The sequence below is a fragment of the Thamnophis sirtalis genome, unplaced genomic scaffold (genome assembly GCF_051295495.1).
Source record: "Thamnophis sirtalis isolate CommonGarterSnake01/CBP01778 unplaced genomic scaffold, rThaSir2_p1.2 scaffold_3, whole genome shotgun sequence".
In the NCBI taxonomy this organism is placed as follows: domain Eukaryota; kingdom Metazoa; phylum Chordata; class Lepidosauria; order Squamata; family Natricidae; genus Thamnophis; species Thamnophis sirtalis.
Window position 1 is genome coordinate 18,169,644 of NW_028261383.1, and position 13,469 is coordinate 18,183,112.

The 13,469-nt window shown below is 42.7% G+C and overlaps 1 protein-coding gene across 2 annotated transcripts; it reads right to left on the reverse strand.

Moving 5' to 3' along the window:
* Positions 1-5,672: 5,672 nt before the first annotated feature.
* LOC106549001 (uncharacterized) lies at positions 5,673-12,741 on the reverse strand. Of its 2 annotated transcripts, XM_087711481.1 has the most exons (6): positions 12,676-12,741; positions 11,697-12,298; positions 11,329-11,443; positions 11,145-11,212; positions 9,244-9,373; positions 5,683-7,655 (listed from the first exon to the last, which is right to left on the reverse strand). In XM_087711481.1, exons 2-6 carry the CDS (start codon positions 12,108-12,110, stop codon positions 6,151-6,153), a joined length of 2,232 nt encoding a protein of 743 aa, XP_087567607.1. In that variant the 5' UTR covers positions 12,111-12,298; positions 12,676-12,741; the 3' UTR covers positions 5,683-6,150. The 2 variants fall into 2 exon arrangements, with proteins under 2 accessions (XP_087567608.1, XP_087567607.1); XM_087711482.1 differs by lacking the exons at positions 11,145-11,212; positions 11,329-11,443; positions 11,697-12,298 and having other exon boundaries at positions 5,673-7,655; positions 12,676-12,693.
* Between the last annotated feature and the right edge of the window lie 728 nt (positions 12,742-13,469).

Sequence of the window (13,469 nt, forward strand, 5' to 3'; positions counted from 1 at the left end):
AGATCAACACAAAGAGTGGTTTCTTTTTTTCTTTTTTCTCTTTTCTCTTTTCTTTTTTTCCTTTTTTTTTTCTTTCTCTGCTTTTCTTTTCTTTCTTTTTTTTTTTTGATATATTACTTTTATTTTTTAATCCATATGTATACAAGATATCTTAGACAGAAGGTAGTGCCAGGTGTGGACCCTGGGAAGTCGGGAGGATTAGGGATGGGGATTGTGGGGGGTGGGGTGGGGGGGTGTTAATATAGTTTTAATAAGAACAAGAATGTATTTATATACGGTGGTTAAATACCCTGTATATAAATGATTGCAAATGGAATGTGAAAATTGAATAAAATATATTTCCTTAATGAAGCCAACACTAATTTGACATCCAAAACTGAAGTGGTACAACAAAAAGTTGAAAACACTGAAACAAATTATTATGATACAGTACAGACAGATGGAGCTTGCATTAAGAGTCAGGGGGCTGCGCGAAGATAAACAGGAGAACTTGAAGCAGATTTTTTCAGAGGCTTTTGACGGCCTGGTGGGAAGACCGGGGTCCAACTTTGACTGGCAGATCGACAAAATTTATCGCGTTAACTCGTGGGCGGCGAAACAGAAGCAACTTCCCAGAGATGTAGTTATATACTTTGCTACAAGAGAATTCAGAAACATGATACTACAAGAGTCCTATAACACCAGGCTTCAAATCGGCGGACAGGATTTGATTTTCCTGAAAGAAATACCACCTCAAATGCTAAGAGCCAGGAGAGACTATGCTTTTCTAGTGGCAGAGCTCAGAAACCGTCAGATACAGTATAGATGGGATGTGCCATTTGGTATTATAATTACATTCGACAAGCAAAGATACCGTCTCAACTCTGTATGGAAAGCTCGAGATTTCTATCACAAGATTCTGAAGGTGGGTCACCCTGAATCATCTGGATCTGGAGAAAGACCATGAGAAGGACAAGATAAACAGCAAACCACACAACTACCAGACAAAGCGTACCATCTCCTCCTCCCGGAAGGGCAAGGGGTCAAGGAACAAAGACCTAGCCGTATGACTACCAGACAAATGGAAAAACAAGCTACAACGCAACAATTTCAACAATCACCGGCCATTGATCAAGGAGTTACAGCAACAAGCTCAGAAGCCGTGGGAGGAGACAGGCCAAAGGTTAGACAGGCCATGCAGGAGGCTCTAAAAAAGCTTCAGGCAACCAAAAATGACAACTAAGATTTTGACATGGAATGTCAATGGACTGAACTCTCCACAGAAGAGAAAGAAAATATTTCATTATCTCAAACAGTTCAAGAATGATATAATTTGTCTGCAAGAAACTCATATCAAATCAACTGATCAAAAATATTTGTTTAACCCCAAACTTGGTCAACATTTTGTGACCTCTGCTACGGAAAAGAAAAATGGCATAGTTGTATACTTAAGAAAAGACATTAAGGCTGAACTAATTGAAGCAGATCCCTTTGGAAGATATATTGCATTAGACTTAATCTTAGAAGGGAAAAAGACATTACTTTTGGGAATTTATGCTCCTAATCAACAGCAAGACGGATTTTATAGAAATCTTCATGCTAAATTAGTACAGTGGGACTTTAAGTCTTGTATACTTTTGGGTGACTGGAACGGCGTGATTGATACTAAAAGAGATAAGAAGACATCTCGCCCAAATACTAAAATCCGAGCTAAGTTACCCAAATCTTTTTTTGACATGATGGACGACTTTGAATTGCGAGATGTTTGGCGAGAAAGAAATGCAGAGGAATATGACTTCACCTTTTTTTCTGATAGACATCAATCCTTTTCAAGGATTGATTTTATACTAATTACTAATGATTTACTTTCTAGGGTGAAGAAGACAAAGATTGCGGCGAGGGTTCTTTCGGATCACAACCCAGTTTGGATGGAATTGGGAAGGGTAGTGCAGGCAAGAAGGTCTTGGAGGTTGAATGAAAACTTATTTAGATATGAAAAGTACATTAATGATTGTAAAAAATTGTTATCTGAATACTTTGTTCTCAACATGAATAAGGGTACATCTATGGAATTTGTATGGGATGCAAGCAATGCGTATATGAGAGGAGTACTGATGAATATAAACAAAATACATAGATATAAACAAGGGCAAAAACGAAAAGAATTGGAAGAGGAAATTAAAGGGAAAGAGTTGGAATTAACATTGAATCCAGGCGATATAAAGACTAAGGAAGCAATCTCCATATTAAAATCCCAATTTGATATGTTGATTTCTGACCAGGTAGCCACTAGTTTACTATACGCAAAACACAACACTTTCTGTAACGCAAACAAGCCCGGCAGGTGGTTGGCTTATCAGATTAGGAAAAAAAGAAAAATTCGAAATGTATCCAAATTGTGTTATAGAGGGAAGGAGGTGTTTCAACAGGAGGAGATTCAAAAGGCATTTCGGGAATTTTTTACAGAATTGTACAAAGGGGATAAAATTAGGGGTTTGGACATAGATAAATACTTAGACAAAGAGAAAATACCCCTAGTTAGAGAAGAGTACAGGCAAAAGTTGAACCAACCAATAACCTCTGGGGAAATCCTGCAGGTAATCAAACAACTAAAGTTAGGGAAAGCGCCAGGTACAGATGGCCTGACAGCGGTTTACTATAAAAACTTACAGTTAGAAATGGTAGAACCTCTCAGAGAACTATTTAATAAAATTCAAACGGAAGGTAAAGTGCCCCCATCATGGAAGACAGCGTTTATATCATTGATACCCAAAGAAGATCAAGATATTACCCAACCAAAAAATTATAGACCTATTTCATTACTTAATGTAGATTATAAAATTTTTACTAAAATACTAGCAAATAGGTTAATGGTGGTTATTCAACAATTGATACATACTGACCAAACAGGTTTTATACAGGGGAGACAGATGAAGAGTAATGTTAGATTAATTATTAATGCTTTAGAATATTTGGGAAAGAATAAACAAATCCCTGCTGCGTTCATATTTCTGGATGCTGAGAAGACCTTTGATCGAGTTAATTGGCAATTTCTGTTGAAGATATTGCAAAAAGTGCAGATAGGAGACAGCTTTTTACGGTCAATTAAAGCAATATACCAACAGCAAACAGCTCAAATCATAGTCAACGGAACTTTAACAGATTCCTTTCAAATCGGAAAAGGTACAAGACAGGGCTGTCCTTTGTCCCCACTATTGTTTATTATAACATTGGAAGTATTATTGAATAAGATACGGGGCTTGGATGGTCTAAAAGGGATCAAGATTAGGCAGCAAGAATACACACTCCGCGCTTTTGCGGATGATTTGGTTATAATATTGGAACAACCGCAGGAATCTAGTATGGTTCTAATCAACACAATTAATCAATATGGTCAAGTGTCTGGTTTTAAAATAAATTTAGGAAAAACCAAAATACTAGCTATAAATATGAATACTAAACAAAAGGAAGAACTAGGAGGGATGCTAGGATGTGAGGTAGTTAAAAAAGTCAAATATCTTGGGGTCAATATCTTAGCCTCAAATGGGAAACTATATAAGCATAATTATGAACCGCTTCACCTTTCTTGCTCTTCAGGTAGAAGAGCCCCACAGCCAGGAAGGCCACTCCTATCACGGCCCCCACAGCCCCCGTCCAGAGTTTCCTCCTGGCAAAGCTGGAGGAAGGGAGCTCTGGGGAAGGAGGAGCCTCAAATGAGCAGGAGGATCAGGCCCACCTTCTCCCAGGAGGGTCCATTCTGGCTGTCCCCCTTCTCAGGGCAGGGTGGGGTCCCCAGAACAAGAGGGGAGGGCTTACCCCACAGGATGGTGTTGGGGGCCTCCAGGCTGGTGTGCTCCAACATGCAAGCCTAGAAGTCACCCCGCTAGGTCTGGGTCTCCAGCATCACCTAGAGCGGATAAGTCCAGTCTGTTCTGGAGCTCCTCCCTGAAGGCCACGCCCTCCTTCTCTGGCCGCCCATTCTTCAGCCACTGGACCTCGATCTCCATGGGATAAAAGCCCATCGCAGAAAAGGAGGAGTGACATGAGAAGCACAAAAGGTCCCAGAACAGAAGACCAAGTTGGTTACTTCAGATGCTACATTCCTTGGGGAGGATTGGGGAGAATGCAGAGGGAGACACCCCCACCCCCGAGCAGGCTCTGCCTGCAACTGGCTGGCCTCCTTCCAGCTGAAGGTACCAGGTTCCCAGGGAAGGAGGTGGGGAGGGGTCTGATTCCCTTTGAAGGAAGAGCTTATCCCCCTTCCCCTCTCTGACCACTGAATGATGAGAGAAGCACTTTTGGGGGTCTCAATGTCTCTCTTGTGCTGTGGAGAGTCCTCGGGGGGGGGTGTCTTTGGGGGGATTTTATAATGCTGAAGAAATTCAATTTGTTATTTGTAAGTTAAAGCAGGTGTGAGCTTAAATGTACTCCAGAGGAAGGTACAGTGCGCATAAATCTCACATACATTGGGGGCGCATGCAGGGGGCGAGGGACTGCGGGGGGGGTCACACATGTATACATGGGGGTCACACACGTGTGGTGGGTGTATGCGGGGGGGTCACACACATGGGAGGGGCAGGGTGTGGATCGTGCATACGTTGCAATATGGGGCGCTTTCGGAACATGCCAACAAACAGTTTAGTCATCACTCTCCTATATCCTATATCATTGATATTCCTATAGGATCTATGTCAGACAAGTAACTATCCAGTCTCTTCTTAAAAATGTCAGTGATGAAGCAACCACAATATCTGAAGGAAAGCTGTTCCGTTGGTTAATTGTCTTCACTGTAAGGAAGATTCTCGTTAATTTGAGGTTGCTTCTCTCCTTATTTTCACATGCGTTGTTTCTTGTCCTGCCCTCTGGTGCTTTAAAAATAAATCGACCCCCTTCTCTCTGTGGAAGCCTCTCAAGTACTGGAATATTGCTATCACGTCACTCCTAATCCTTCTTTAGACTACCCATGCCCAAATCCTGCAAGGTCTTCAGGCCTTTAATCATCTTAGCCACTCTTCTTTGCACTTTCTCCAAAGGATAAAATTATTTTTTGTAACGTGATCACCAAAACTGGATGGAGTATTCCAGGTGTGGTTTTTACTAAGAATTTAAAATAATGGTACTAATACTTCACGTGATTTGGATTCTATTCCTCTCTTTATACAATCAAGGATTATATTAGCATTTTGGCTGCTGCCACCACCACCACGTGATTCATGTTTAAGTGGTCATCCATTTGGACTCCCAAGGTCCCTCTCACAATTAGTTCTTGAGCCAGGTTTCATTTAATGTTTTTTCTGCCCTGGTGTAAAATCTTACTCTTCTCCACATTAAGTTTCACTTTGTTGGATTCAACCTTCTCTCATTTGGATCAGAAAGGCACAATATGCGTACACATACAAATCCATACAGATATGGTGGGTCAGCACTGTTCCCTCTAAGGTGCGCGCCTGCACGGCTGCGCACGTCACAAAAAATACCTATAACTTTTTTAGGAGGGGTTCAGGTGAAGGAGGAAGAGGAGAAACTCAGCTGCAGGAGGTTGGATGGGAATTGCTAGAAGGAGAAAAAGATCCAATCAGGATTCTTCGTGGGCTGGAAGACGCAGGGGGTCCCTCTCCACTTTGATAGCCCATAATAGGTTGCATGATCTTCCCTTAATAACCCCTCATAGAACAGAAGTTTTCAAAAACATTTCTTTTAAGAAAATACATTTATTTCCATTTCATTCCATACAATCACATGTATACTGTGCATAACCGGGGCATATAACATTGAATAATAAACACAGCCCTTGCTTTTATAGACAATACCCCCCAAAATACAAACTCAATATACCACCTTGACCCACCATACACCCTCTTTCACCCCCCTCCAACTTTCATTCTTCCTTCCAACATTCCCCTCTACTTCCTACTTCCCCTCCCCCTCTATTACTCCTCTCTCCCAATGCATTCCCTCCCTTCCTTCTCCTCCTGAGGTCAGTAGTTAGAATGCAGTACTACAGGCTAGTTGACCATAGCCAGGAGTTTGATCCTGACTGGCTCATGGTTGATTCAGTCTTTCACCCTTCTGAGGTGGCTAAAATGATGGAGCCAGGTTGCTTTGGACAATATGCTGACTTTGTTAACTGCTCAGCGATTGTGGTAAAGCATTGTGGATTGGTATATAAGTCTAAGTGGAATTGCTATTGCTATATAGTTTCTCCTGAGCATGGATCCTTTTATGAGAAGTAAGATGACCATTCTGAGCAAAGCTCTTTCCACATTCCATGCATTTATATGGCTTCTCTCCTGTGTGGATCATCTTGTGGGAAATAAGATTACCTCTTTGAGCAAAGGTCTTTCCACACTCCATGCATTTATATGGCTCCTCCCCCATGTGGCTTCTTTTATGGGAAATAAGATTACATTTACGAACAAAGGACTTTCCACATTCCGTACATTTAAATGACTTCTCTCCTGAGTGGAGCTTTTTATGGCTTCGAAGTCCACTACCATGAGTAAATGTCTTTCCACACTCCATGCATTTATACGGCTTCTCCCCTGTGTGGATCCTCTCATGGGAAGTAAGTGTACTGCTTTGAGCAAAGGTCTTTCCACATTCCATGCATTTATATGGCTTCTCCCCTGTGTGGATCATCTTATGGGAAGTAAGTTTACTGCTTTGAGCAAAGCTCTTTCCACACTCCATGCATTTATATGGCTTCTCTCCTGAGTGGATCATCTTGTGGGAAATAAGATTACCTCTTTGAGCAAAGGTCTTTCCACACTCCATGCATTTATATGGCTTCTCCCCTGTGTGGATTCTTTCATGGTAAGTAAGAGTACCTCTTTGAGCAAAGGTCTTTCCACATTCCATGCATTTATAGGGCTTCTCCCCTGTGTGGATCATCTCATGAGAAATAAGATTACTCCTTCGAACAAAGGTCTTTCCACATTCCATGCATTTATATGGTTTCTCTCCTGAGTGGATCTTTTTGTGGCTTCTAAGTTCACTGTCATGATTAAACGTCTTTCCACATTCCATGCATTTATACGGCTTCTCCCCTGTGTGGATCATCTTATGAGAAATAAGAGTAACTCTTTCAGTAAAAGTTTTTCCACACTCCATGCATTTATAGGGTTTCTCCCCTGTGTGGATCATCTTATGGGAAGTAAGTGTACTGCTATGAGCAAAAGTCTTTCCACACTCTATGCATTTATATGGTTTCTCCCCTGTGTGGATCCTTCCATGAATTGTAAGTTGCCTGTTTGTTCTAAAACATTTTCCACATTCCAAACATTTATAAGGCTTCTCTTTTGTTTCAATCGTTTTTTGATATGTAGGGAACTTATTTTCAAGAGAAAGAATGAATGTCCCATTGTAATTTTGTTTGTCCTGTCTTCTTATAGCATCGTCTACTTTGTTTTTGGTTAGATAGTGTTCATTTACTTGTACTTTAGTTTTGACTAACTTCACACATTTTCCAGTATGTTTTTTCCTTATTTTCTCTTCTTGGGCAAGAAAGTCTTGCATTGGAGCATCAGTGGAAGATGAGCTTTCCTGATTCCAATTCTTTGACTGGTTTCTCTCATAGCTTTTGAATTCCATTTGAATTCCAAATTTTTCCGTTCCATCTTTAGCACTGATCATTTGGAACATCTCACAGGAATCTTGATTCTCCTGCCCATTATTACCTTCAAAGCAAAAGCAAAATGAAAATAATCACAAGGTTAGAGAAAAAGATCAATGTGTAGAAAGTCAGATGAATTTCCTTCTGAATTTCTCCAAAATTCCATTAGGTTGTATGTTTGCATGCTTATAGGGGTGTGATATAGACATGATGATTTCTATATTCATGAGTCACGAAAGCTTTCAAAATATCTAGAAAACATCTCTTTCTTTATAATTGTCTATACATATGCAAATCTCACTCAGAGTCTGTTTTATAAATCTCAAGATTTATTGGGGTGTGTTAATTTCAGCAGAGACCTGTGAGAAATGAAACAATTTTGAAACAAGCTCCTTGTTCCCTGGTGTACCTTGGAGCAGCTGCTCCATGAGGTCTTTCTGGCAGGTGGGACGCCTGTTCCTTGATCCCAACTATGAAACTTTGGAGCGAAATCCCTTGCTTGAAGCCTCCCATTTGCTTTTAAATGCTCTTCACGCTGAGACTGGAAAAGTTGGGAGGCTTCAAGAATGGCTATTTTGCTGCTCCAAAGTCTCATTGAGCTTTGGCTGGATTCGGTACAGGCTTCAGTTCACAGAGAATAGAGGCCTAAACTCTTTAGTGCAAGATAAGTAGTGCAAGATCTCAGGCTAGTAATCTTGCATGATCTCGCACTGCAGTACTTTAGGCCTGTGTTCTTTTAAGAAATGAGGACTGCACGAGATCCGAGGCCAAAGTCTTTGAAAAGAAAGAGGCCTTTCCTCTCTTTGCAAAGCATTTTGCTCTGGATCTCGTGCAGGCCTTGATTAGCAGAGAACAGAGGCCTAAAGCACAGTAACACGAGATCATGTGAGATCAATAGTGCTAGATTTCTCACTACTTTTTCTTTTTAAAAAATACAAATAATACAAACCTGGATTTCCCACTACTGATCTCACATATCTCTCACTACTTTTTTCTGCAAATGCACCGAAATAGTCCTCTCTTTTCTGCAAATGCACCGAAGTAGCAAAGGAACTGAAGGCTCGCCACATCATTGCAAGGTACTGCTTCTGCGCTCCACAGTGTTGAGGAGGCTGAAAACGGGAGGCGGAGAGGGTTTGGGAGGCCAAAACCAGGCCCTTATTCACTCTATAACACGCAGATATTTCCACCCATATTTTTTTGGGAAGAAAAGTGAATCTTATAGCCAAAAAAATATGGTATATCCTGGCGGGGTGAGGTGGGGTAGTAGATATAGTTCTTGAATTGGATTGGGAGAATGCTCGTCCAGGTGCTGAGTGTGAAAGTTCTATTCTCACACAATTTTGGAGGATTTCAGAGGACAAATGACAACACACTCCTCTCACATGATCTCCAGAGGACACATAAAAGCACACCTTGTTCTTCTCAGCCTCCACAGATAAGTTCAAAAAGAAATGGAAAAATACAATTAAGAAATGGCACAGAAAGCATGTAAGCAAAGAGACATTGACTTTTTCTTTCCTTGGAGTCTGAGAAAGCCAGATCCTTCCCTTCTCCCTCACAGGAGACAATATTTGATTAGTGGTTTTTTAATAAAAAAGCCTAACTATAATCTGTCTTCTTGAACTCTCTGTGGACTAGAAAACTCTTACCCAGAGAGACCACGTTCCTATAGTTTTCAAGCATGACTTCCGAATGCAGCGCTTTCTGGTCAGGATCCAGCTGAGACCATTCCTCCTCAGAGAAATACACAGCCACCTCCTCGAAGGACACCAGACTTTCCTGAACACGGAAAAAAGAACAGAGGATTCACATGATCTGTTCATTTTCATCAATGATTTAACCAAGTGGATAGAAGAGGAACTCCTCAAATTTACAGACAAGACCAAATTGACAGGAATACTAAACACTCCAGAAGATACACTATATTGCCAAAAGAATTCGCTCACCCATCCAAATAATCAGAATCAGGTGTTCCAATCACTTCCATGGCCACAGGTGTATAAAATCAAGTATCTAGGCATGCAGACTGTTTTTACAAACATTTGTGAAAGAACGGGTGGCTCCCAGGAGCTCAGTGAATTCCAGTGTGGAACTGTGATAGGATGCCACCTGTGCAACAAATCCAGTTGTGAAATTTCCTCACCCCTAAATATTCCACAGTCAACTGTCAGCTGTATTATAAGAACGTGGAAGTGTTGGGGAACGACAGCAATTCAGCCACGAAGTGGTAGGCCACGTAAACTCATCCAACATCAGTGTGTGACCTCACAAATGCGCTTCTGGAAGACTGGTCAAAAATCCCCATAAACATATTCCTGAACCTTGTGGACAGCCTTCCCAGAAGAGTTGAAGCTGTTATAGCTGCAAAGGGTGGACTGACGTCATATTGAACCCTATGGATTAGGAATGGGAGGTCACTTACAGTAAGTTCATATGCAAGTAAAGGCAGGTGAGCGAATACTTTTGGCAATATAGCTCCAGATATAGAAGGATCAACAGATTGGACCCCATCTAACAAAATGAAGTCAACAGTGAGAAATGTAAAGTTCTACATTTAGGGAAGAAAAACCACATGGACAGGCATAGAATAGGTGATACCTGGCTCAACAGTAGTAAGTGCAACGGGGAATTTTGAGTCCCAGTGGACAACCACTGAAACATGAGTCAGCAGTAGGCTACAGTTGCCAACACCCCCCACACACACACACAGAATCATAGACTGCATTAACAGAGGGATAGAATCAAGATGACATGAAGTGTTAGTACCACTTTATAATGCCTTGGTAAGACCACATTTGGAATATTGCATCCAGATGTAAAAAAAAGAGACTCTAGAAAGAGTCCAGAGAAGAGCAACCAAATTTATTAGTAGACTGGTGGTTAAAACATATAAAGAACTATCGCTCTGTCTATCATTGATTGATTTAGTAGTCTGAGTAATGTTCAGACGAAGAAGAGAAAATTCCCTAGGAAAGTCATTTCTCAGCCATTGAAAAGCGGGAATGTTTGATCTCCTAATCCAAATCAGATAATTGGAAATTATTTTGTAGCCCAAAGTACCGTGATTACATGTTCAACATGGCCACTCCCCTTGGATTTTAATAGTCTGCTTCATTTTTTAATATGATTTGCTTATTTTTGAACTACGGGCTATTAACCAGGCTTTTTAAAAATTGTAATGAGGCAATGAATTTAGTTATTTTTCATTAGCCTTGCACAATTCCAAGTCAGAGAATTACCCAAAAAATAAATAAATAGGGTCTCTAGCAGTTCCTGCCACTGTAATATGTTTGTTCCTATTTCTTGAAGGACTTTTCAAAAATTGTTTCTTATAAACTCAAAGTTGGAGGAGTATCTAGCAAAACAAGATAACCAGAGGAAACTATGCTGGCTGATAGCAACTTGAACTTTCTATTCTGCTCTCCATGTTGTGGAAGATCACAAGAATAATCCAGGCCAAACAAGAGAGGAAAATAGGAGAGAGCACTCTGCACACCCACTTCACTTCCTGAAGGGAGAATAGAAATATAATTACTTTTCCCTTTCTTACTTGTTTTGGAGGTTCAGCCGCTGTTTGTTCTCCGTCATAAAAACTAGAAAGCTTCATTCTTTGTTTCTCTGTAAAGAATAAATAATTTCAAAATGCGTAATTAACAAAATAGGAGGAGGTATTCTATAGAAGAGAAGAGAGATTGAAGGTAAGACAGATGGGCAATCAGAGGATCTTCCACTACCTCCTGAGGTGTCCTGACTTTGATCTTCCCAAGGGATCGTCCTGAAAAATAGCTCCTGAGGCGGATTTGATGGGTTCTTCTCTCCCTCAGGATCTCTGATCTCCAAAGCACAGCACTTCAAATGGGAGGAAGGAAAAAGAAGCAGAATTAATGTACATCACATGAAATAAAGTGGATTCTTATATTCGGAACACAACCTCAAGGCCCCCAATATCCACCTGTGAGGTCGAATGAGAAAACAATGGAACAATGTCCTACAAGAATTGGTGAATTGCCACGTATGATGAATGTCAGAGAAGTTTGGGAAGGAGGGGTGAAATATTCAGACACTTTCTCTATTCCCTTCTGAGCTCCCTTAAGTCTCTCACCTGCAACTGGACCTGTTCCTTCTGCTCCTCCGCCTGGCTCAGGAGGAAGCCTTCTGCCAGGGCCACCGCCTGGGAGCTGCTCTCTGCTCCACACTCCCGAACCCAGCTCTCCATCTCTGGAGGCAGAAGATCCAGGAGATGCTCCAGAACCACCAGGTCCAGCATCTGGGCTTTGGTGTGTTTTTCTGGTCTCAGCCATCGCCTGCAAACGTCATAGAGTCGGCTGCAAAATCCTCGGGGACCCTCAGCCTCCCAGTATTGGATGAAATTCCGCAGCTGAACTTCTGAAGGGAGGATGGTTTCCTCCTCCAGGATCTTCTGCCTAGTCCTTGTCCAGAGCTCCCCTCCCTTCCCAGGCTGAACAACTGAAGGGACTTTTCTGCTTCCCTCCTTGGCAAAAGTTTGTGTCTCCATCCTATCTCTGTCCTGCAGAGCAACTCCAGATGGCTCCCAGGACTCTGGTGGGTCTCCGGATGCCTTTTCCTTCACGGGACCATTTCTGGGGCTGCAGGACGGATCCTTGCAAGTTATTCTGCTTTTTTTTCCTTCCCAAGAAAAAAGTTTGCCTTTCAAAGACCCCAAATGGCTTCCAGTTTCTGTATCTGAGATGGAAAGAAAAAGAAAAGCCAAGAATTAGAAAGTGGAATTCAGCCACTGAACAACCTTCACCCAACCTGCCCGGAGCCCCAAGCGGCTCATCCCAGCGCAGGGCCGGGAAGGAGGCAGCTGGAGAGGCCGCCCCGCTTCTCTCTCCCTCCGGAGACAGGATCGAGCCCTCGAGGAGCCTGGTCCGACTCCTGCCTCTTCCTCGCCCGGCTTCTCTCCTCTCCTGCTGGGCTTCTGCAAGGATGACCCTCCTTTCCCCTCGCCCTATCCGGGCTTTTCCCCGGATCCCCGCCGCCTTCCTGGGATCCCCGCTTCCCTCTGCAGGGAGAGGGCGGCTGGGGAGCATGGGACCCAGGAAGAGCCCCCCGCTCACCCGAGGCACGTCTGGATGTCCCCCCGCAAGACTCTCGCGCAGCCTCTGCGCCTCCTGCGGAGCCCCAGGGGTTAAGGAGAGCGAGTGGGTGACGTCCTAGAGAGGCAAGGCTCAGTGATGTCACTTCCTTCGCCGCCTCTCATACAAAGTCAGCCGTGACGTTCGCCCTTCAGTGGGCCAATGGGGAAGCGCCTGGAGCTTCCTTCCCTTGGCAGAGGGCGCCCCCTGGTGGATTTGGGGCAAAGTGCCAAGGTCTTAGAAAGCGAGGGAAAGAGAAGCGCATGGGAGAGGGAAGAGAGAGGGCAGGGATGATGGGCATGGGAGTAGGGGGAAGAAAGGCCCCCTGTCAAACTCTTCGACGTCTGTGCTTCTTTTCCCCCTTTGATTTTAACCCAAATGCATTGAAGGAGGTTTTCGTCTTTTTTCTGCTGCGTTTCTAGAGCGGTTTGGTTATTTCTTATAAAGAGTGCAACTCCACCTCCATCTCTTTCATTCGGTCTGCTTCTTATTTATTTAGAGAATATAAGAGAGAATAGCCGAGAAGAGAAGTTACAATAAAACAGCCCGTTGTTGCTGAGTGAGGGCGGGCTCCCGCCTGAGGAGATCTGCGCTCTGATTGGTTGCTGTGGGTGGAAATGGGGCGTTTCCCTTTTTCCCGCCTTTTTCTTCTGGGCCCCGTTTGAAATTTACCTCAGGATGTTCATGACTGTCTTCTCTGCTGCGAGTGTTAAATACATTTATATTGATACAAAACTAGAAGTTTGTGTCCGTGTCTCCCTTTTCCTTTGGTCACC

What these genes read in the sequence shown, in the direction of transcription:
- LOC106549001 (XM_087711481.1), bottom strand. Translation starts at nt 12,110, where the DNA reads ATGGAGACACAAACTTTTGCCAAGGAGGGAAGCAGAAAAGTCCCTTCA. An exon ending in AGGAACAGGTCCAGTTGCAG is followed by an intron (nt 11,444 to 11,696) that starts GTGAGAGACTTA and finishes TCCCATTTGAAG; the next exon opens with TGCTGTGCTTTGGAGATCAG. An exon ending in AAGTCAGGACACCTCAGGAG is followed by an intron (nt 11,213 to 11,328) that starts GTAGTGGAAGAT and finishes TATTCTTTACAG; the next exon opens with AGAAACAAAGAATGAAGCTT.